Source organism: Arachis duranensis, chromosome 10, assembly GCF_000817695.3.
Source record: "Arachis duranensis cultivar V14167 chromosome 10, aradu.V14167.gnm2.J7QH, whole genome shotgun sequence".
Classification (NCBI taxonomy): domain Eukaryota; kingdom Viridiplantae; phylum Streptophyta; class Magnoliopsida; order Fabales; family Fabaceae; genus Arachis; species Arachis duranensis.
The window spans coordinates 70,447,271-70,471,807 of NC_029781.3; the positions used below are offsets into that span (position 1 = coordinate 70,447,271).

The window sequence follows — 24,537 nt, forward strand, 5'->3', positions numbered from 1 at the left end:
GATTCTATACTCTTTTGGAGAGCAGTTATGTTACACATACAAGCTAAGTCTTTTTAACTTATAAATCTTACAAGTTGGGCCAAACCTAATAGAAGCTACGCTCACCTATAAAAGCGTGTTAACACGCGCATCACGTTTTCAAAGTGCTCCTTCACCATTATGAACGACTCTTCTTCTTCCTCGATAAAAACCACAACTGTCATTTTTTCTTTGCGTTTCTCGTCTTCCTCTTCCTTCTTCTTATCTTTCTTCTTTGTATTTCTCCTCCTTTTTCTTCGCGTGTTTCATCTTCAGTATCGTGTTTCTCCTCCTTCTTCTTTTGATTTTGCAACATTATGTATTTTTTTCTTCTTTATTTGATTTTTTTCTCCCAAAAAGAATTATGAAAATATGAAATAAGAAGATGAAGAAAAAGAAGCAGCAAAAGATGAAGAGGAGAAAGATGAAGAGTTCTGAATTATACAAAACTTATCAGAATAAAAATACACCCAAATATCTTCGTTTTACACCCAAATTTGCTGCAAATACAGAAATGAATTATGCTACGTGTATACTAAAATCAATCACCAAAATCAGCCACCAGTATAAAATACATACTGGAATACAAATATACATTGAAAATAAATTAAATCACACATATATTTATACACAAATACATTGGTAGCTGATTTTAGTGTACAAATAACATTTTTGTTAAGTAAAATATTTCCTCTAATGCTGCATTTTCTTCTTCTTCTTCTTTTCCTTATTTCTTTCTTTCTTTTAGTTAAATGAATATAAGTTCATCTTCTTCCAAGTAATTTTGTAGCATTATGTGTTTCTTCTTCTTCTTTATTTGTTTGATTTTTTTGTTTTTATTCTTGTTAAGAGAGTAAAACAAGAAGAAACTTGAGAAGGTAAAACAAAAAGGAAACGATGAAAAAAAGAAGAAAATCGTGATGATGATAAAAAAAAAGAAGAAGAAGCAGAAGATGAGGAGGAGGAAGAAGAAGAGTTCTGAATTATGCAGAATTTATCAGAATAAAAATACAGCCAAATATCTTTGTTTTACACCTAAATTTGCTACAAATACAGAAACGAGTTATGCTACATGTACACTAAAATCAGCCACCAAAGTCAGCCACCAGTATAAAATACATACTGGAATACAAATATATATTGAAAATAAATTAAAGCACACATGTTTATACACAAATACATTGGTGGCTAATTTTAGTGTATAAATAGCATTTTTGTATAGAAAAATATTTTCTCTAATGTTGCATTTTTTTCTTCTTCTTCTTTTCCTTATTTCTTTTTTTCTTTTAGTTAAATGAATGTAAGTTCATCATCTTTTAAGTAATTTTGTAGCATTATATATTTTTTCTTCTTCTTTGTTTGATTTTTTTATTCTTATTAAGAGAGAAAAAAAAGAAAAAACTTGAGAAGGTAAAACAAAAAGACAAAGATGAATATGAAAAGAAGAAGAAGAAGATGATGATGATGATGATGATGATGATGAAAAAAAGCAGTAGCAAAAGATGAGGAGAGGGAAGAGGAAGAGTTTTGAATTATGCATAACTTATCAGAATAACAGTACACCCAAGTATCTTCGTTTTTACACCCAAATATCTTCATGTTACATCCAAATTTGCTGCAAATACAGAAAAATATTTCCTCTAATGCTGCAATTTTTTCTTTTGAATTGAACCACACTTCAGCCACTTGATTGGATTCAAAAACAATAGTCAATTTTGTTCTGGTTCAGTTGACAATCTGAACTTGAATTATTCATTATATTCAACAACGAGATAACTGATGATGGAGGAGAAAGAGAAAAAGAAAGGAAGATAAGAAAATCTAATGAAAAAGAAGGAGGAAGAAGAGGAGGAGGAGAAAAAGGTGGTGTTGATGACGACGATAATGAAGAATAAGAAGAAGAAGAACGTGCGTGCGTTGATTGAAAAATCTGTTAAGGAGGAGCATGAAACAGACGTGCCATAAGAGGCGCGTTTTAGGAGTAAGTGAATTTCAGGACTTGTAAGACTTGTATAGTAGAAAATTTTGTATGTGGAGATTAATTTTTTGGAGAGCAGAATCGCAATTATGTAAAGGATATTTACAAATTTATATATATTAATATTAATATTTAAGTAAACGGTTAAAATCTTAACCAGTTTTGAGTTAGTTATTCGTTAACCGGTGATATATATTTATGTATGTGATGGTTAGTGTGTGAAATGATACATTATGCCTATTCACACAAAAAATAAAGGGTTGTGACTATTCACACAACAACAAAGGTCACAACTATTCAACATGGTATGTGACTTCTAGTTATTCATGAAACATATATATATATATCCCTTATACTCAAAACAAATACAGCAAGAGAAAATTGTTTTGTCAAGCCTTATTTTCTCCTTCTTTTAAAGTTCAAAAGAGTTAAGAATTGTTTATTATTGCTAATTAAGAAATTTATTGGTTTCATTGTATCTTGGGAGAGTATTGTCATCAACCTTATAGCAACTAAGTGTGGAGACAAATATCTCTCTAAAGAAAGCGATCTAATCTTGCCTTGAAACTACTACACAAATATAAGATTTTGTCATCTTACCATCTTCATATACCTAACAATTTTAGAGAGATACTCCTTGAATATGGCACAAGATTAAAACACCACGTTCAAGGTCATGAATCAAGAGTTTGTCAAGTTAGATCGCTTTGATGGAACGAACTTTAACCGTTGGAAGGACAAGATGATGTTTCTTCTTTCGGTTCTCAATCTTGCATATGTGATTGACCCAAAGACTACACCAATTGCCGATGTCGCTGAAAATTCCACACCGAAAGAGAAAGAAAATATTGTTCAATTGAACCATTGGAGATTTGGAAATCTTTGGAAGAAAAGTACAATACTGAACGACAAGGAACATATAAGTTTATTATAATGAAATATTTTGAATTTATTATGAATGATACTATGCCTGTCATAGATCAAATTCATGAATTACAAATCCTTGTAAGTAGACTTCGTGATCTACAAGTGGTGATCCTTGAATCATTAGAAGTTAGAGCAATTATTTCAAAATTGCCTTCATCTTGGAATGGTTATAGGAAGAAACTTTTACATCTTGGTGAGGACTTCACAATTGAGAAATTACTAAGGCATATATGTATAGAGGAGGAAACTCGAAAAAGTGATACTGTGTATCTTTCTCAAAGTTCTAAAGTGAATCATATTGGTGAAAACAACACCAACAAGAAGAAAAGAAAATTTTCTAAAGATTCAAAGAAAAGATAAGAAGAGACAAAGAGAGTGTTATCATTGTCACAAGAAAGGACACTATATTAAAGAATGTAGACTTCTAAAAAAGGAAGCACCAAAGACCAACTTAGTAGAAGAGAAGGATCTAATTGCTATAGTTGCAGAAAAAGTACAAAACATGCATATTGGCATGGTTACAGAAGTCAACAAAGTAACACAAGAAAAATCACTTGAGTGGTAGTTAGATTCAGGGGCTACTTTTCACGCTTGCAATGATCGCAACCAATTCAAAATATATGAAGAAGTGAACAATAGAGAGATCTTAATAGGCAATGACAACTCAGCCAAAATTTGTGGTCAAGGAACTATGGAATTGAATTTTTCATCTGGAGAAATTAAGTTTAATAAATGTATTTCATGTTCCAGATTTGAGAAAAAAAATTTAGTTTCTATTAATCTCTTGTGTAAGAAAGGATTCAAAGTTGTAATGGAATCCGATAAAGTAATCTTGCTTAAGAACGATGTATTCATAGAAAAAGGATATTGTATTGAAGGCATGTTTAAACGTAGTATTAATAAAGTGAATGTTTTCTTGTATGTTGTTGATTCTTGTGATTTATGGCATAGTAAATTAGCACACTTAAATTACAAATCATTTGAGTATATGCAAAAGAATAACTATATTAATCTTAGTAACAAGGATTTTAATAAGAAATGTGATATTTGCATACAATCTAAAATTACTAAGAAATATTTTCTTAAAGTTGAAAGAAATACACATTTATTAGAATTGATTCATAGTATGAACTAAATGGCAATATTACTAGAGGAGAAAAAGATATTTTATAACCTTTATTGATGATTGTTCTAGATTTACTTATGTGTATTTGCTTAGAAATAAAGATGAAACTTTTGAAATGTTTAAGAAATATAAAATGGAAGTAGAAAATATGCATGATAAGAAAATAAAAGTTCTTCGTAGTGATCGAGGTGGAGAATATTTTTCTAATGAATTTGATAACTTTTGTGAATTACATGGTATTGTGCATGAATCTTTCGCTCCATATACTCCGCAACAAAATGGTTTGGTGAAAAGGAAAAACCGTACCTTAGTGGATATGGTTAATTCAATGTTACTAAATGCAAAATTGCTTTACAATTTATGGGGTGAAGCATTATTGACTTCATGTTATATCCATAATAGGATACCATTAAGACATAGAAAGGTTTCTCCTTATGAAATTTGGAAAGGAAGGAAATCTAATTTAAATTATCTTAAAGTGTAGGAGTGTTTAGCCTTTTATCAAGTTTCTGATCAAAAGAGAACCAAATTGGGGGTAAAATCCATAAAAAAAACTTTTATAGGATATGCTCAAAATTCTAAAGCATATAGAATATTAGACTTAGTATCTAATATAGTTGTTAAATCAAGAGAGGTAGGATTTATTGAAAATAGATTTATCAATGATTCAACTTCTAATTCAGAATATCCCCAAAATGATACTAATATTTCACAAGAAATAAATAATCAAAACAATAAACGTCTAAGCGACAAAGAGTTTATTGAACCAAGGAAGAGCTTGAGAGTAAGAAAAGAAAAGGACTTGGTTCCAGATTTTACTTCTTCTCAAGCTATCACCTTTTTGGTAGAAGGAACTAGGAATTCTATAACAAACAAGATTCCTATTGTGATGAATATAGAGGATGATCATCAAACATTCAAAGAGGCTATGACTTCAAGGGATTCTGCTTTTCGGAAAGAAGCAATAAATGATGAAATACACTCAATATTATCTAGCAATACTTGGTTCTTGGTTGATTTGCCTCCAAGATCAAAGCCTATAGGATGTAAGTGGCTATTTAAAAGAAAGTATAACATTGATGGTTCATTACAAACCTTTAAAGCAAGGTTAGGGGCTAAGGGGTTTAGACAACAAGAAGGTCTAGACTATTTTGATACCTACGCACCTGCGGCAAGAATGACTTCTATTAGGACTCTTATAGCATTAGCATCCATTCATAAGCTTTATATACATCAAATGGATGTTAAAACGGCTTTTCTAAATGGAGATCTTAATGAAGAAATCTATATAGAGCAACCAGAAGGCTATGTGCTACCCAAAAATTAAAAGAAAGTTTGCAAATTAATTAAGTCTTTGTATGGGCTAAAACAAGCACCTAAACAATGGCATGAGAAGTTTGATTCAGTAGTGTTATCAAATGGTTTCTCACATAATAGTTCGGATAAATGTATTTACTCAAAATTTACTAAAGATTATGGAGTAATCATTTGTTTATATGTTGATGTCTTGATGATATGTTAATCATTGGAACAAATTTAGAAGGAATTCATGTAATAAAGGAGTATCTAACTTCTAAATTCAAGATGAAGGATTTGAATGAAGTTGATACCATATTGGGCAAAAAGGTGCATAAGAATGAAGTTGGCTTTACTTTAAGTCAATCTCATTATATCGAAAAGGTATTAGAAAAGTTTGATCATCTCACAATTAAAGAATCTAATATGCCCTATGATCCTAATCTTAAATTAGAAGGAAACATGGGAAGACCTATAGCACAATTAGAATATGCTAGTGCTATAGGAAGTTTAATGTATGCAATGCATTGTAATAGACCTGATATAGCATTTGCTGTGTGCAAATTATCAAGGTTTACAGGAAAGTCTAGCAATCAACATTGGAAAGCTATAACAAGAGTTTTTGGTTATCTCAAGAAAACCATAAACTTGGTATTACATTATAGTGATTATCCCGCATTTTTAGAAGGTTATTCCAACGCAAATTGGGTTACAAATCTTAGTGATAACAAATCCAATCCAGGATGGATTTTCACCATAGGTGGTGGAGCAATAAGTTGGGTCTCAAAGAAACAAATATGTATTACATATTCTACTATGGAGACTGAGTTTATAGCTTTATCAGCCACGGGTAAAGAAGCAGAATAGTTAAGAAATTTGTTGTATGATATAAAGCTGTGGGCACAGCAGACGACAACCATTTCAATCTTCTGTGATAGTGAATTAACCATGTCTCGAATATATAATAAGGTTTATAATGGAAATTCTAGACATATTAGTTTGAGACATGAGTTTGTGAGGCAACTAATAGATGATGGTGTAATTACCATCACTTATGTAAGATCTCAAGGAAATTCAGCAGACCCTTTGACTAAAGGTTTGTCAAGAGATAAAATCAAACTACTGCTAAAATGGGATTAAAATCTACTATTGCTAAATGATGGGAACCCAACCTTATTGATAAACCACTATTTTATGGTTTATCTTGTGCTAAATAGAGTGGATTTTATCAATCTTTTATACACTTATTCATATGAAATGCATGGTTTTTACATTTTCTTCCCAGATTGATGCTATGATTGAAAACATGCTTCTTTGGCCTTAATTTTGCTAATTTTAATCCTCTCTTATTACCATTCGATGCCTTGATATGTGTGTTAAGTGATTTTAGAGTTTATAGGGCAGGAACGACTTAGAGGATGGAAAGAAAGCATTCAAAAGTGGAAGGAATACAAGAAGTTGAAGGAATTGCTAAGCTGTCAGCCCTGACCTTTTCGCACTCAATCGATCATAACTTGAGTTACAGAAGTCCAAATGAAGCCGTTCTAGTTGTGTTGGAAAGCTAACATCCGAGGCCTCGAAATGATATATAGTTTGTCATAGTTGCCTTACTGTTAGGCGATGTGCACGCGCAAAACACGCGTATGCGTGGATAGTGCACAGACAAGCGACGCGTACGCGTGCATGACGCGTACGCGCGCCTGAGCCACGTGCTTTACGTATCAAAAATTGCTGGGGGCAATTTCTGGGCTGTTTTTGGCCAAATTTTTAGCCCAAAAACAGAGATTAGAGGCTGCAGAGTGGAGGAATCAGACAGACACTTATCATTCATATAATTTTGGGTTTTAGATGTAGTTTTCTAGAGAGAGAGGCTCTCTCCTCTCTCTAAGTTTTAGGATTTTTAGTTTTATTCCTTTTCAATTTCATATTTCTATTATTCTTTGATTTAGGTTTCTTCTACTATTATTGTTCTAGCACTTTGGTCATCTATTCCTCTTGTTGATTTCTCTATTTTTCCAATTTAGCTTATGAATTTTCATGTTAGATTTGATTTTCTATTTAATGCAATTTGAGGTATTTCATATTTATGATTGCTTTCTTTAATTTATGTTATTGATGATTTCAATTAGTTGTTTGGATTTTATTATCTCTTATTACTTTTCTATGCTCTTGTGTTGTGCCTACCAAGTGTTTGATAAAATGCTTGGAATGATGTTAGAGTAGGATTTTATGTTCTTGGCTTGGGATGGTAACTTAGGAACTCTTGAGTTACTAATATCCAAGTAATTGATGATTGGGGACCATTAAATCTAGTTCTCACTAATTGAATTAGTGGAGAGATAGGACTTATGGATTTGGATTGATATAGCTCATTTAACTTTCCTTTACTACTAGTTAGAGGATGACTTACTGGGATTGATCCTTACCAATTCTCATGTTGTGGTTAGTGATAAGGATAGAGATCCTTGACCACCAAACCTTGCCAAGACCACTTTATCATTTGATTTTCATTACCATTTACGTTTCTTGTTTCTTATTTCAAAAACCCCAAAATATATCTTTGCATAACCAATTATAAGAACACTTTCCTGCAATTTCTTGAGAGACGACCCGAGGTTTAAATACTTCGGTTATTACTTTTAAGGGGTTTGTTACTTATGATAACCAAACTTTTGTATGAAAGAATTATTGTTGGTTTAGAAACTATACTTGCAATGAGAGTTTATTGTTAAATTCTAAACCGTCAAAAATCTGTTCATCAAAATAGTGTCGTTGCCGCAGATTTGCAAACGTGTTCCTTATTATTGGTTATTGTAAATATTTGCTTTTCACTTGTTTATTTGATTTTGTTTTTAATTTTTATAAGCTACTATGAATTCTCACCCTTTTGGCTATGAGTCTGGTTACCATTGCAGGAGAGGAGATTACAATGAGAACATGCATCAAGGTTGGAACAACCAAAGATGGGAGGCGCCACAAGGATTTGATCAACCCTCTTGGCAACAAACTCCTCCAATGTGTTACAAGAAACAACCATTCTGTGATGCATATCAAGGCAATGTTTATGGTGGACCTTTTCGTGACAATCAACCCCCACTATACTATACCTATGAGCCCCCTCCTCTACATAACTTTGAACCACCATACTCACAAGCCACCCACTACCAAACACCCTTCTATGATCCTAATCCTTACCCACCATACCAACCACCTTATGAGCCATATGAACCGTATAAAGAGCCACCCTAATTCCAACCCAACTACTCCCCAGAACCACCACCTCCATATTATAATCCCCAAGCGGAACAAGAGTCAAGGGATCGTCTCAAGGAGACACTGCATCAATTTCAAGCAGCCGTTCATCAATTGGAGCAAGTGGTAAGCCGAAAAGCATATGACGCTTCCATAGCTAAAGAATCTCAACTTGAGAACATGGAATTGAAGTGTGTTGTGCAACAAGTGGACAAGATGGAGAGTGTTGAATCGCCACATCCTTATTATGATGAACCACCTTCATATCATGAACCTTCCCTCCCAAATAATGAATCATCATATCCACCCCGATCTCCAATGGATAACACTCTAAATGTTCTTTTTCCAAAGCAAAGAGAGATGCAAAGGCCGACACAAGAGTTCCAAGGAACTGTGCTAAATTTCACGGCCGCCTTGGGTGAGTTAATAAATCGATTAGCCTCCCAACGGGTAGAGACTCAAGGAACTCCCATAGCTACATATGGAGAATCTAATAGCATGGAGAAAGCTGAAATTATCACAGAAGAGGAAGTGGTTGAAGACTTGGGAGATGCGGAACCTCCATGGAAAAGTCCAGTCATAGAGCTTCCTTCCGAGGTGTTTGATGCTGATGTTGAGGAGGGTGTACAATCTCCACGGCACATCATGGTTGAAGACTTTACAGAGGTTGATCAAGAGATGGAGATTAAAGAAGAAGCACAGCCTCCCCTGCCATTGGTAGGCAATGAAGAAGAGATTGAATTGGAAGAAAGCTACCAAGAGGAAGCAGTTGAAGTTGAAGAGGCTTGCAAAGAGGTGGAAGAATTCCAAGGGAGTAGAGCTTGCAAGACCATTGGAAACACCTCTTCCAAAGCCATTACCATCATATATAACATTCAAGTGGGTAAAATCCTTATCCTTAACCTTTACTTTTCCACTTGAGTATGGTTTTTTTGAGACGGATGGTCAACTTAGAGCTCTTTGTAGCTTTAAGAGTAAAAGGGAGATGGTTAGTGGTAGGAGTTGTCAGGCAAGGTTCGATATGGTTGTATGCTCCAAATTGAAGTGCAAAGGTTGGTGTAGAGCTCAATTGAATGGGTCTAGGAAGTTGTTTGGACGCTTCAGTGAGAATTCAAATTGCTTGCCACCTGGTTGGAACAATGATGATCAACAAGAAGACGGGTGCAAAAGCAAGGTTTGGGTCCCTGGAATTCAGTTAGCAATCAATACTCTTGGGGCCTTGTCACTTGCTTTAACTTGCTTGAAGGCTCTTTGCGCCTAGTTTGGGACCCCGGAGGCTACTGGAAGTACAAACATTGGTGGGGATTCCTGGACAAGTTCAAGCACAAGCCGCCATGACAAGGAGCTCACCACATGTCCAACTTAAGGACTTTAACTAAAGTGCTAGGTGGGAGACAACCCACCATGGTATGATCGTTCCTTTTCATTCTTAGTTTTATTTTGTTTTATTTTTATCCATGTTCATTTATACATTCTGCATCGGCACCTACATTCTGCATAAAAAAAAGGGGGGATCGACGTGCAAACGCCTAATACGCATCCGCGTCCTTCGTGTATGCGAAATATGGTAGATTGAACAGAAAGTGGCGCGAGAGCTGAGCAAGAAACGTGCTTTAGGCACAATCAAGCCCATGCGTATGCGTACGCGTCGTTCCACCTTTAGCGATCCACGCGTATGCGTTTATGGCGCGTCCGCGTGGAAGAAGAAATTGGCGTAAAACCATGTTTGGCCAGAGAGTTGGGCTGGTCTGGGACTGGTACTGTGCTAGAGGCACAAATTCACCCACGTGTACGCGTTCCTGACACGTGTGCGTCCCTTTTCTACCCATGACCATCCACGCGTGCGCGTACATGACGCGCACGCGTCGTTTACATTTTTGGCCTCCAGCCCAGAATGACCAGAGAGTTGTGCGTACGCGAGGCTGGACTCGTGCGATCGGAATGACCAGAGGCGCGCGTCCGTGCACTGGACGCTTACACGTCCCTTCTTCTTACGCGACCCACGCGTCCACGGGCTATACGCATGCGCGTCGCTGCACCGCCTCACTTAAAGTAGTCCGCCGCCTAGATTTCTTCTTCCCCCTTCTCATCCTTATAATCTTTCCTTCTCTTTTACATATTGCATTTGCATACTTTTCTTCATTGCATTTTAATTTTGTTCATGTTTTTATCTTCTTTTCTAATTTCCTATTTTTTCATTGGTGTTAAATATTCTTATTCAACTGTTGCATCTTTTCTTGAATTATTTTGGTGCTTTGTGACTTGTTTTAAACTGTTGGATGTTATTAATTATAAGTCCATGCTAATTTTTATGATACTTGTATTCCATTTGCATTGATATGCACCTATATTATCTTTCATTACACACACTCTCTCCCCTATTATTGCAATTTTTTCACTTTTCATATGCCATTTGCTTCTACTATTTTCTCACTTGCATGTTGTAGCTACTATGTAGTTGAGATCCTCATTATTTGGCATCAACCCACCCATATTCTATTTGTTTCCTTATCTTTATTTCTGGGTTACTTTTCTTCCTTTTTCTTTTCTTTTAGGATGGCCACCGAGAAGGGTAAGGGAAAGCTTCTCAATGGGGCAACCGACAAGTCCATCTGCACAACCTTCGGTGAAAAGCATCAGTTGTAGCATCCCGTCCACTTGCATATCTCAGCATGCACCGAGGACAGTGCAATCTTTAAGTGTGGGGAGGTCGATACCGGCTTCCGTGGGTTAGTTTTTCCTCTCAACACCAATGTTTAATTTTCTTTGTTAGTTCATTGTTGCATTTGCATGTGTAATTGCATGTTTGTTTGATTTTCTGCATAATTTTACCACTGCTTGGTTGAAGTAATATTTTCTTTTTTAAGAAACTTTTTATAGCATCTCACTAATTTGAATTAAAATATTTGTTAAATTTGTTTGAAGAAATTTTATTTTGGAACATGGTTTAGAGTCCGAACACACAAAACCGGTGAGATTTTGAGCATATTCGATTGGTTGCATTTTAATAACCAATACTTTATTTTTGGTGTGTGTTGTTCTCTCTATAATTGTGATCTTTGTCTTGCTTAATTTCATATTTCTATTGTTTGATGTATGCATACACTTACATGATTGAGGTCTTGTTTCACTTAGCTTACATACCCATATGGCCTTAACCTTTCATTATCCTTTGCAAACCAATGTTGAGCCTATTTTACCCATTTGTTCTTTACTTTACCACATCATTAACTCTAAGCGAAAAATAATAATGTCCCTAAGTTGAATCTTTGGTTAGCTTAGACTAGTAAGAGTGCTCATGATCTAAGTGTGGGGAAATTGGGTTGGAAACATTTGGTTTAAGAATTGGGTGTTGTATATTTTTGCTGAATTTGTGAAAGAGATAGTTAAGCACATGTTCTTGCATTCAATACTTTAATCATATACATTGAGAAAGACAAAAGAAAAAAATAAAAAAAAGAGAAAAAGAAAAGAAAAAGAGCAAATAATAAAAAGGGGACAAAATACCCCAAGTTAAGTAATAATATCAATACATATGTACTATACTACATTTGGGATGCATGAATATGTGGTAAATACAGTTAAGGACAGTTAGATTTTGCATTGTAATTACATGGATTGTCTTAGGTTAGGTGGTAAGTTTAGGTTAATCAAGGATTTGAATTTTAGTCCACTTAACCAAATACATTCCTACTTTGACTCTAACCCCATTACAACCCTTAAAAGACCTCTTGATATGTGTATTTTGTGCATTAAATCTTTGTTGATTGATAGAAGAAGAGCAAGTCTTAGAAAGTAAGGTTAGTAGAGAATTGAGAGAATCAAACCTCAAACACTTGAGTGATTAGAGTGTATACACTTCCCGTGAGGGTTCGATGCTCGATTCTTTGTTCCTGGATTTCATGAGCTATTTTCTTCTGCAAGTCTATTTTTACTTCATTTTTATGATTTGAATTAGTGAAATCCAGTCCATATTTGTTCTTGAAAGATTTATTTACTTTTTACCAAGTAGGTAAAAGCATTTTTGCATTTAGCTGCATTCATATAGATAGGTTGCATTTCATACATCCTACCATTTTGCCTTTACTCTTTTAGTTCTCTTGAGCTTAGCATGAGGACATGCTAATGTTTAAGTGTGGGAAATTTGATAAACCACTATTTTATGGTTTATCTTGTGCTAAATAGAGTGGATTTTATCAATCTTTTATACACTTATTCATATGAAATGTATGATTTTTACATTTTCTTCCCAAATTGATGCTATGATTAAAAACATGCTTTTTACCTTAATTTTGCTAATTTTATCTCTTATTACCATTCGATGCCTTGATATGTGTGTTAAGTGATTTCAGGGTTTATAGGGCAGGAACGACTTAGAGGATGGAAAGGAAGCATGCAAAAGTGGAAGGAATACAAGAAGTTGAAAGAATTGCTAAGCTGTCAGCCCTGACCTCTTCGCACTCAATCGATCATAAATTGAGCTACAGAGGTCCAAATGAGGCGACTTCAGTTGCGTTGGAAATCTAACATCCGGGGTTTCGAAATGATATATAGTTTGCCATAGTTGCCTTGCTGTTAGGCAATGCGCACATTCAAAGCACGCGTACACGCGCATGAGCCACATGCTGTACGTATCAGAAATTACTGGGGGCAATTTCTGGGCTGTTTTTGGCCCAATTTTTAGCCCAAAAAAGAGATTAGAGGCTGCAGAGTGGAGGAATCAGACAGACACTTATCATTCACATAATTTTATGTTTTAGATGTAGTTTTCTAGAGAGAGAGCCTATCTTTTCTTTAGGTTTTAGGATTCTTAGTTTTATTCCTTTTCAATTTCAGATTTCTATTATGCTTTGATTTAGGTTTCTTCTACTATTATTGTTCTAGCACTTTGGTCATCTATTCCTCTTGTTGATTTTTCTATTTTTCCAATTTAGCTTATGAATTTTCATGTTAGATTTGATTTTCTATTTAATGCAATTTGAGGTATTTCATATTTATGATTGCTTTCTTTAATTTATGTTATTGATGCTTTCAATTAGTTGTTTGGATTTTATTATCTCTTATTATTTTTCTATGCTCTTGTGTTGTGCCTACCAAGTGTTTGATAAAATGCTTGGAAGGATGTTAGAGTAGAAATTTATGTTCTTGGCTTGGGATGGTAACTTAGGAACTCTTGAGTTACTAATATCCAATTAATTGATGATTGGGGCCATTAAATCTAGTTCTCAATAATTGAATTGATGGAGAGCTAGTACTTATGGATTTGGATTGATATAGCTTATTTAACTTTTCTTTACTACTAGTTAGAGGATGACTTAATGGGATTGGTTCTTACTAATTCTCATGTTGTAATTAGTGATAAGGATATAGATCCTTAACCACCAAACCTTGCCAAAACTCCTTTATCATTTGATTTTCATTACCATTTACGTTTTTTGTTTCTTATTTCAAAACCCCAAAATATACCTTTGCATAACCAATTATAAGAACACTTCCCTGCAATTCCTTGAGAGACGACCCGAGGTTTAAATACTTCGGTTATTACTTTTAAGGGGTTTTTTACTTGTGATAACCAAACTTTTGTATGAAAGTATTATTGTTGGTTTAAAAACTATACTTGCAATGAGAGTTTATTGTTAAATTCTAAACCGTCAAAAATCCGTTCATCACTTATTCTAGTAGGCCACTAGTTTCAAGGTTTAATAGGTAACAAGTTATTTAGCAATTGGAACACTAATGTATATGATTTAGTGCTATTTACAATAAATTAGGAGGGTGATTTAAAATTCTTAATGGAATGATAATATTATTTATCAAAAGATTCCACCTATATGAATATAGGAGTGGTGTCGCTCTAATCGAGAATTTTAGACATTTTATTCCTGTAAATATTCATGAAACCATGATAAGCATAAGGTCATATAAGTGCTTAAAATTATAAACTCTTGAACTTTGAGGGTATAAATAAGGAAAAGTCTAGGGGGCCAGCAGTTTTATTGAATTTTAGCCAGCATGTAACCAGCAGAGGAAGGTGAGCTATTGGATGAAATCTCACACCAATCTCACACCAATCTCACACCATCAAATCATCATTGATGGCTAGTTGATGGCTAACAATCACAAAAATTGCTGGCCCCTAGCATTGCTCTATAAATAATGTGTGTGATTTTTGGTACTAACATATAGAGTATATGTTTAATCGATTAGACACCTATTACTTCGTTAGAACTTTAAATTTACACTAAAAAAATGTTTAATCTTAATGACACATTCTTTATGTATATAATTGTATGGTATTTAAATTTTGTAAATAGTGAAAGATTAAAAGATATTTACAAATTTATATATATTAATATTAATTTTATTAATAATTAATATTAATATTTAAGTGAATGATTAAAATCTTAACTGGTTTTGAGTTAGTTATTTGTTAACCGGTGATATATATTTATGCATGTGATGGTTAGTGTGTGAAATGATACATTATGCTTATTTACACAACAAATAAAGAGTTATGACTATTCATACAACAATAAAAGGTCACAACTATTTAACATGGTATGTGACTTTTAGTTATTCATGTAACATATCTATATATAAATATTCCTTACACTCAAAATAAATACAGCAAGGAAAAAATTGTTTTGTCAAGCCTTATTTTCTCTTTCTTCTAAAGTTTAAGAGAGTTGAGAATCTTTTTTATTATTGTTAATTAATAAATTTATTGGTTTTATTGTATCTTAAAAGAGTATTGTTATCAATTCTATAACAACTAAATATGAAGATAAATATCTTTATAAAAAAAGCAATTTAATTGTATGTTAAAATCACTACACAAATATAAAATTTTATCATCTTACCATTTTCATATACCCAACATTATGTGTATGAAGAATTTTAATAAGTCATTGTACTTTCTTCTCAATGAAGTGGTAAATGACCAATTAATTTAATCAAATGTCTCAGAGTACGTCATTGACATTGTCCTTTATAAAAATGATAAAAAAAATTACATTTTTGTCACAGGTCATGAAACGCCCTTTTTTTGTCTCAAAGTACGTCTGTTATTTTTTCTATTTGAGTTTTAGATTTCCATTCGCATTTGAATTTATGTTTGGTTGAACAATTTAGTTTTGAATGATAGAACCTAACCTAGAGAGTTATCTAAGCAGTTATGTTGCAGCATGTTAGAATGATACAGAATATTGAACACAATTTAAACTTCTAATATTAAGTATTAAATTGATCTTTTATGTTTAGGTGTAATTTTGTTTTAATTCTTAAGATTTAAAGTGTTATATTTAAATTTAAAAAAAATTATTTAGCTTCAATATAGTCTTACTGTAAGATCGAAGTTAAATAATTAATGAAATGACTTACATGACAGCGGTACAAGAACAAAATCAATAATTTGTAAAACAAGTATAAACTCTAAAAGTACAAAAGCAACCGTGGATGTATCAATACATTTATTTATTATTTTCTTTAGTTCTATAGAAAATATTTTATTTAAATTATAAGAATGATAAATAAATATATTGATACATCTACGGTTGATTTTGTATTTCTGGAGCTTGATTTGTTCTCTAAATTATCGACCTTCTTCTTGTACTACTGTTATGTAGAATATTTCTTTAATTATTTAAATTTGACCTTACAGTGAGACTACATTGAAACTAAATGAAATTTTTTTGAATTTGAATATGACATTTTAAACCTTAAAAATCAAAACAGAATTATGTCTAAATATAAGAGACCAATTTAATATTTTATCTAACTTTTTTAATTATTTGTTATTAGTCTTGCTCATTAATTATACTTTATTAGAGTAAATATTTTAAATTTTTCAAACGTATTTTTAATTGGACCAATGAAAATGATTCACAAATAGTATTTTACTTGAAAACCACTTGAAAAATGATTGATACATACAGATTGATAGCCTAAAGAAAAGCCATGCAGCCAATAAATTTGATATTTTATTTTTTCAATTTGCTTTGATATTGTATTTTGAACTATAAAAATTTAGGTGTGCTGTGAATATGTTTTGATGATTTTTTATATAATAATTATAAGAATATAAATCATTAGAATAAATCAATAAAATGATACCTAGAATGACGGTTACTTTTTTTAAATATTAAATGATATTTGGTGTAATGTGTAATTATGATGTAGTTATATATTTTACTATGATATTAAAAGTTAGTAGGAATCCTCTTCACAATTTGTAGGCAGTAATGAGAAAATAAAAAAAATAGCAGAAAATATGAAAATAGAGGGAGTGACTAGATAGATAGTGGAGATGATTTGTGAGGAAGAAAATAAAATTTGAGATTTATAACCGCCAAGACTCATTTCTTTTTTATCTCCTTCACAAATTTTCCATCATATTTCTAGTTACCCTTTCTATTTTATTTTTTTTGTTTTTTTTGTCTTCTTGTTATTGGCTACAAATTATAGAGAGCGATTACTGCTACTCTTAAATATCTTAATAAAAACACACGATTGTATTATAATCACGCATTATACCAACTGGTAACCAATATTTTTTTTAGATAAATCTAGAATAACTAATTTGATTTTTTTTGTTATAAAAACTTTAAATTTGAATATATGATTAGTCTCTTATGTAATTTGAATATATAATTTTTTGTTTGTGAATTTGATCAAATGGACAGAGACATATAAAGATAGGACCATATCAAAATTCTTTGTTTTTTACCAATTCAATATTTTTCTTATAATTAGTGTTTTTTTTGTTATTAATTGTAATTCTTTTTATAGAATAGAAAAATGATATTTGATTTCATATATAATTGAATTTTTTTGTTTTTGAATAGTTAAAACGTATTCTAAAAGTTATCATTTAAAAAAATTATTAAAATATATAAATTAATGTAAACTAAAATATTAAAAAATATTAACTATATTAATTTTTATATATTAATTTTTTAACTAAATTAAATTTTAATATAACAAAAAGAGATTAATTATTTAATCTTTCTGTATACTAAGTAAATTATTCTTTTAAAAAATATATATTAATTCTTTTGTAAACAAATTATAAATAAGTATATAAAGTAGATTAAATACATAACTCACAGGTAGTGTGCAAGTCATATACGAAGAGTCTAACAATATAACAAAAAGTTATTTAATTAGTATTTGTTGTTTGTGTGATTATAATATAAATTATTTTTATTAAAATTTTAATTTTTTGAAGTTGTATAACATTTATAATATGTAACAATATTTATTTAAATATACAAATATAAATCTACACATAATGCAGGTTTTACACTAGGACAAATATACAATCAGGTGCTCGGGCATTTTACAAATAACTAGAAAGTTAAATTATTGTGAAACGGTAAAGGGAAAAAACAAAGAAATATCTCCGTTCTTCACCAAAGGGTTTCCGATTTCTCTGTTGAAATCATTAGTTAACTTTACTTAACCCCGTTTTAAATTTTAATACACGGCTTGATTAGTAATCATACTTCCTCATTGTTCATTGTTTTCTGACTATTTTCTGAACGAGGGGCAATTTGGGAATGGAGGATGCCAGGTAAGCCATCCACGTCAAAAGCATAACTGAAGTCTGAGGACGTGTCTGACACGTAGGGCCCACAATGAGCATGTGCTTGCCACGTGGCATATTCTAATTAATTTTCTTCATCTACCAATGGGACCATTTTTCCGTTGATAAAAACTGAATATTATTTCCCTCACTTTCTTTTTGTGACCTCTTAAAACAGAGAGAAGAAAGTGAAAGCAAGCAAGAGAGAAAAAGTGAGAAACAGACACGCTTCCGATTCTCTTCCGGCGATAAACTTCCGGCAACTCGCACCGGCAATTTCGCCGATCCATTTTCTCTATTTTTCGGTAAGCACCATTCGGATACTATTTTCGGCGAAGAAATCAAAGCTTACGCGTTCCACATTCTCCTAAAACCATTTCTGGATCGAGTCTTCTACTACAAGCTCTCGTCGGTGATCTTCTTCAACCTTTTTTCGGCTTCGGTTCGCTTTTGAACTTCCTATTTAACCTCCAGATCCTTGCCTTGTTAGCAGAGAGTGGTTTTCTAGGGTTTGAGTACACTTCACTTTGTTTAAGCTCTTGAACTTTGTGGCTACTTTTGGTGTCTCTGTTACTGTGTACGTTTCTTCTTCCTTTCTGCTAATGCCGCTGTTTCGTCTTCTTCCACACTGTATTCTTTGACTCATTCTGCTGGTTTTCAAATCTAGCCGTTGTATATCTATATAAAAAGAAACAATTTTTTTTTCTTTCTCTTAACCCATTTTGGGAATGAGCTTACTCTGAAGTCGAGTTCTGTTTTCATTTTCCAAATTCGCGAACTTTGAATCTCTTCATTTCTTTTTTCCAGCTTTGTTTTCACATGGGTCTTTAGTGTCTGAAAATGCGAGCAGTTTCAAACATGAGGGTGCTTCTCCGCTTCTTCTTCTCGGGTTTTTTGCTGGCGGTGTCGGTGGCCGCCGTGAGTCCGTCTCTGAACGACGACGTTTTGGGATTGATTGTGTTCAAAGCTGACATACAAGATCCCAAGGGAAAGCTTTCATCTTGGAACGAAGACGATGATAACGCGTGTGGTGGTGGTTGGGTTGGTGTGAGGTGCAATCCTAGATCCAACAGGGTCATTGAGCTCAACCTTGATGGCTTCTCTCTTTCTGGGAAGATTGGTCGAGGTTTGTTGAGGTTGCAGTTCTTAAGGAAGCTTTCACTCGCCAAGAACAACCTCACTGGTGGAATAAGCGCCAACATTGCTCACATTGAAAATCTTAGAGTCATTGATTTGAGTGATAACAATCTCTCAGGAGAAGTTCCTGATGATTTTTTCCGACAATGTGGGTCCCTAAGGGCTGTTTCCTTGGCCAGGAACAGGTTCTCTGGGAAGGTTCCTTCTAGTTTGGGCTCTTGTTCTGCTGTTGCTTCCATTGATATGTCTTCTAACCAGTTTTCAGGTTCTGTTCCTGCTGGGGTTTGGAGTTTGAGTGGTCTCAGGTCTCTTGATTTGTCTGGGAACTTGTTGGAGGGTGAGATTCCAAAAGGGGTTGATGCTTTGAAGAATTTGAGGAGCATAAGCCTAGCAAACAATCAGATTTCAGGAAAGATTCCGGAAGGTTTTGGAAGCTGCTTGCTCTTGAGATCTGTTGATTTTGGTGAGAATTCGCTTTCCGGTACCCTGCCGGGGGATTTGAAGAATCTAAAATTGTGTAGTTACCTTGGTTTGCGTGGGAATGCTCTCTCAGGAGAGGTTCCTGAGTGGATTGGAGAGATGATAGGCCTTGAGACATTAGACGTCTCGCGGAATAGGTTTTCTGGTCAGGTGCCGAATTCTGTTGGAACTCTTCAGTCATTGAAGATGTTGAATTTGTCTGGTAACAGTTTCACTAATAACCTGCCTGAGTCTATGGCAAATTGCACTAGCCTATTGGCCTTGGATGTTAGCCATAATTCGATGTCTGGTGCTCTTCCATCTTGGATCTTCAAGTCAGATTTGGAGAATGTTCTGGTATCTGAAAACAAGGCGCGAGGTGGCTTGAAAACTTCTTTGTTTTCCTTGGCTGAAGTTGCAGTTCAAAGTCTTAAAGTTTTGGATTTTTCTGATAACACATTTTCTGGTGAGATTCCATCTGCTATTGGAGATTTAAGCAGCTTGCAGTTTCTGAATTTATCACAAAACTCCCTTAGAGGTCCTATACCTGCTGCAATTGGTGAATTGAAAATGTTGTCTAGTCTTGACCTAAGTGAGAATCATCTAAATGGAAGCATACCTTGGGAAATAGCTGGAGCCATGTCCTTGAAGGAGCTGAGATTGGAAAATAATTTTTTAGTTGGGAAAATACCAACTTCCATTGAGAACTGCTCTTCTTTATCAACTTTGTAAGCTCTCTTTCCTTTACCCTTAATACATGTTTCATTGTAGCAAATGAAGTCTTCGTTTCGTATATTTCCAGTTGGTAGTTTTGGTTGGCCCATTTAGTTGATTTTGTTTAGGTTCTTTCGTTATATGGATTTGCTTCAAAATATGTCTATTTGATTGAATCTGATATGCAACTTTGTCGTTTTTGCCATATGATTGCCTGACCATTATGCCTATATTTTCCTGATTAATATTTGTAAAAAAAAAAAATCATCCAGTAAGATCCTACATTCTTTTTCTGTTTTTGGCTCTAATCCTCAATTTTGCCTTCTTTTTTATTCCTTCCCTTTATTTTTGGCTCATTGTGTAGGATCCTGGCGCAGAACAGACTGAGTGGTTTGATACCTGCAGCAGTCGCAAAATTAACCAACCTACAAACTGTTGACTTCTCATTTAACAACCTTACTGGAACCCTTCCTAAGCAATTGGCCAACCTTCCCAATCTAGTTTCCTTCAATTTATCTCACAACAATCTACAAGGAGAACTGCCAGCAGGTGGTTTCTTCAACACCATTTCGCCTTACTCTGTTTCCGGGAATCCATCCCTTTGTGGCTCTGCTGTGAACAGATCATGCCCTGCTGTCATGCCCAAGCCTATTGTTCTAAATCCCAACACTTCCACTGACTCTGGCTCGGGTACACTACCACCAACTATGGGACACAAGAGAATCATTCTCAGCATTTCTGCACTCATTGCCATTGGTGCAGCTGCTGTCATTATAGTTGGTGTGATTGGCATCACTGTTCTGAATCTCCGTGTTCGGGCCACCGAGTCTCGATCTCCAGCCACCCTCACATTTTCTGCTGGGGATGAATTCAGCCATTCCCCAACTACAGATGCCAACTCTGGCAAACTTGTCATGTTTTCAGGCGAGCCTGATTTCAGCTCTGGAGCACATGCCTTGCTTAATAAGGATTGTGAGCTTGGACGTGGAGGGTTTGGAGCTGTATACCAGACAGTTCTTAAAGATGGACGATCGGTCGCCATAAAGAAACTCACTGTATCCAGCCTTGTCAAGTCCCAAGAAGATTTTGAAAGAGAAGTGAAGAAATTAGGAAAAGTCAGACACCAAAATCTAGTGGAATTAGAAGGTTATTATTGGACTCCATCACTGCAGCTCCTTATATCTGAGTATGTCTCAGGTGGCAGTCTCTACAAGCATCTCCATGAAGGATCGGGTGGAAACTTCCTCTCATGGAATGAGAGGTTCAATGTGATTCTTGGGACAGCAAAGGCCTTAGCTCACTTGCACAACTCAAACATTATTCACTATAACATTAAGTCTACCAATGTCCTTCTTGACAGCTATGGCGAACCAAAAGTAGGGGATTTTGGTCTAGCAAGGCTGCTACCAATGCTTGACAGGTATGTTCTGAGTAGCAAAATTCAAAGCGCCCTTGGCTACATGGCACCCGAGTTTGCCTGCAAGACAGTGAAAATTACCGAAAAATGTGATATTTACGGGTTTGGAGTCTTGGTCTTGGAGGTTGTAACAGGGAAGAGGCCCGTTGAATACATGGAGGATGATGTGGTGGTACTCTGTGACATGGTGAGAGGCACATTGGAAGAAGGCAGGGTGGAGGAATGCATTGATGAAAGGCTACAAGGGAAGTTCCCAGCAGAGGAAGCGATTCCGGTGATGAAGTTAGGCTTAATATGTACCTCACAAGTGCCATCCAATAGGCCTGATATGGGAGAGGTTGTTAGCATACTGGAGCTGATAAGGTGCCCCTCCGAAGAACAAGAGGAGTTGGTATGAATCCCATGAGTTTAACTTGCATTCTTCATTACAATGATGAGCATGGATGGCGGGTTATCCGGCGACGAAGAATCCGGTTTTATTTATTGAGAGAAATTAATTGTTGGAAAAGAAAAAAAAATGTTATCTTTTGATTTACAATTTCTTGTTCTTGTTGGGGTTTTCTTTCTTCTAGTCTGTTTCAAGATTTCTCTTCTCTGTATGCTACAACTAGGATGCCGGATTCCTTTTCACCGGGTTCCATTTTGGGCCCCATTTGATGATGAAAAAACTCTTTGGAAATTGTTGCTCAATTACTCATATTTCATATTTTAGTTTGTCTGCTTATTGGTGTCTGATTCGTTGTACCGAAAGCTTTTCCCTAAACTTGGGGGAATGATGATATTGTCATGCTTTTCTTATGAGGCGTATGAAAGAAGGTAGAATTGGGACACTAACATCATGTAATGGTAGCAAGCAACTAGCAAGCATACTAGATAATTGATTCACTCATTTGGAAAATCCATTTAACATTATTGTGAATTTGAAATGCTACATGATGGATCTAACTCTGTCAATTAATAATGGAGTTTTAGTTTTTCTTCAATTACATAATTACTATCATTTTACTACATTTTGTGGGGTTGAGGCACTTGAAATTTTTGATATCCATAATCTAGGAGGTGCATTAATTGAGTTCAACTTCAACACTTGAACTAGCGGGCTCCCACATGATCCTTTATGTGATGGCAAAGTTAAACCAACAAAACATTTTCTCTAACTTGACATTGTTTTTCCCCTTCAATTGGTCAAGCACTGATTTCGTAGCTGGAATGGTCTGGTTGTTAGGCAAAAAATGAAAAATGAATTTGACCGATAAGATTAGGATGCTTCCATTCATTCACTCATAAAAAAAATGTGTAGGTGTAATTAGAAGAAAATGCCAACTTGTACAAAGTCAAAAGTGGATGTAAGAGCCATGGGGCTCCAGAGAATCTTTGCACCCACTTTTGGGAAATTATATAAAATCTAATAATAATGATTTCATATAATAATGGGGATGGGAAGAAAAGGCTTCCATACACATGAGAGCGCATGCCTTGATATCATGCTGGCAAATAGTGAATCTCTGTTATGAGATTATATAATATTACATGATATGATGCTGTCGGAATAGAAGCTCTCTTTTTCGTTATTAATTATAATTATTAATTTATTATAGACTCACAGTCACGGTAGACAGCAGTACTCCGATTATTATATATTGCTTGCTGCCCATGTTCCTGCCTTTTAGGCTTTTCATTTTCTCTCCCCCCTTTTTTTTTTCGTTTAACTATTTTTTTGTGTGTGGATATAACTATATCATGTGCTAATGCTTTTATATGGAAAATTTCTTCATTCCTTATGCTGAAACTCAGTTTCCTTTCGAGCTTATTATAGATTTTACCTCACTGTAATAGTACATACAGTAGGAGGTTAAATTTTATCTTTTAGCAATTTGAATTTTTCCATTGAAGCCAAAATTCTAGCTTTATTATTTGATGGAATCTTGGTCAGTACTTGACCGCGCTAAATCCAATACCTTTTATGTTGTCTTCACAAAGAAAAAGAAATGTCAGTTCTCATTCCTCGATCCAAATTTAAACCTTGGTTTTGTTCTTTTCTTGTAATCAGGCCAATTGGGACTCGTAACAACATTTTATTTTTTATTAAAATTATTGATAATTTGCATTGATTAATAATAGCATGATATAAAGTTGCGCTTATTAAAAATAAAAGATAATAAGAATCATTTACACAGTTATCTAAGCTTCTAGAGCATATTTTATTCCAATTTTCTTCCCCTCCAAACATAAAAAGGCCAAAATATGGAGGGAAGCGCTCAGTGAGTTGTCCCTATACTGTAGGATGGTGCTTGCTGTAAATTAATATATGAACGAAGGGTGTTGGGCCCAAAGTTAACCTAATTCATTGGCTTTCTCATCGTCCTCTATTAACCACATGGAGTCATGGACCATTTCTCCTTATTCCACCACTATTTCGAGAATCTAAATCAATATATCTCAACGTGCATCTCAAACAAATTTACCTTAGAGTAAAGTATCGTTTTTGTCCCCAATGTTTGGGATAAGTCATATTTGTGTGCCTAACGTTTAAATCGTCCTATTTGTATCCTTAACGTTTATAAAAGTGATTCAATGTTATCCTACTGTCAATTATACTAACAAATCAGATTATATTTTTTAATTATTTT

General features: G+C 34.1%; 1 protein-coding gene across 2 annotated transcripts; it reads left to right on the forward strand.

Annotated features, from left to right (window-relative positions):
• Positions 1–18,354: 18,354 nt before the first annotated feature.
• Positions 18,355–22,597, forward strand: LOC107470192 (probable LRR receptor-like serine/threonine-protein kinase IRK). Of its 2 annotated transcripts, XM_016089578.3 has the most exons (3): positions 18,355–18,757; positions 18,988–20,504; positions 20,855–22,597. In XM_016089578.3, the coding sequence occupies exons 2-3, from the start codon at positions 19,021–19,023 to the stop codon at positions 22,302–22,304; spliced, it is 2,934 nt and encodes a 977-aa protein (XP_015945064.1). In that variant the 5' UTR covers positions 18,355–18,757; positions 18,988–19,020; the 3' UTR covers positions 22,305–22,597. The 2 variants fall into 2 exon arrangements, with proteins under 2 accessions (XP_015945064.1, XP_015945063.1); XM_016089577.3 differs by having other exon boundaries at positions 18,355–20,504.
• The last annotated feature ends 1,940 nt before the right edge of the window (positions 22,598–24,537 follow it).

Bases quoted from the DNA above. Each gene is read 5' to 3' on its own strand.
- LOC107470192 (XM_016089577.3), top strand. From the start codon at position 19,021: ATGCGAGCAGTTTCAAACATGAGGGTGCTTCTCCGCTTCTTCTTCTCG. The intron at 20,505-20,854 runs GTAAGCTCTCTT...CTCATTGTGTAG, and splicing joins TGCTCTTCTTTATCAACTTT to GATCCTGGCGCAGAACAGAC.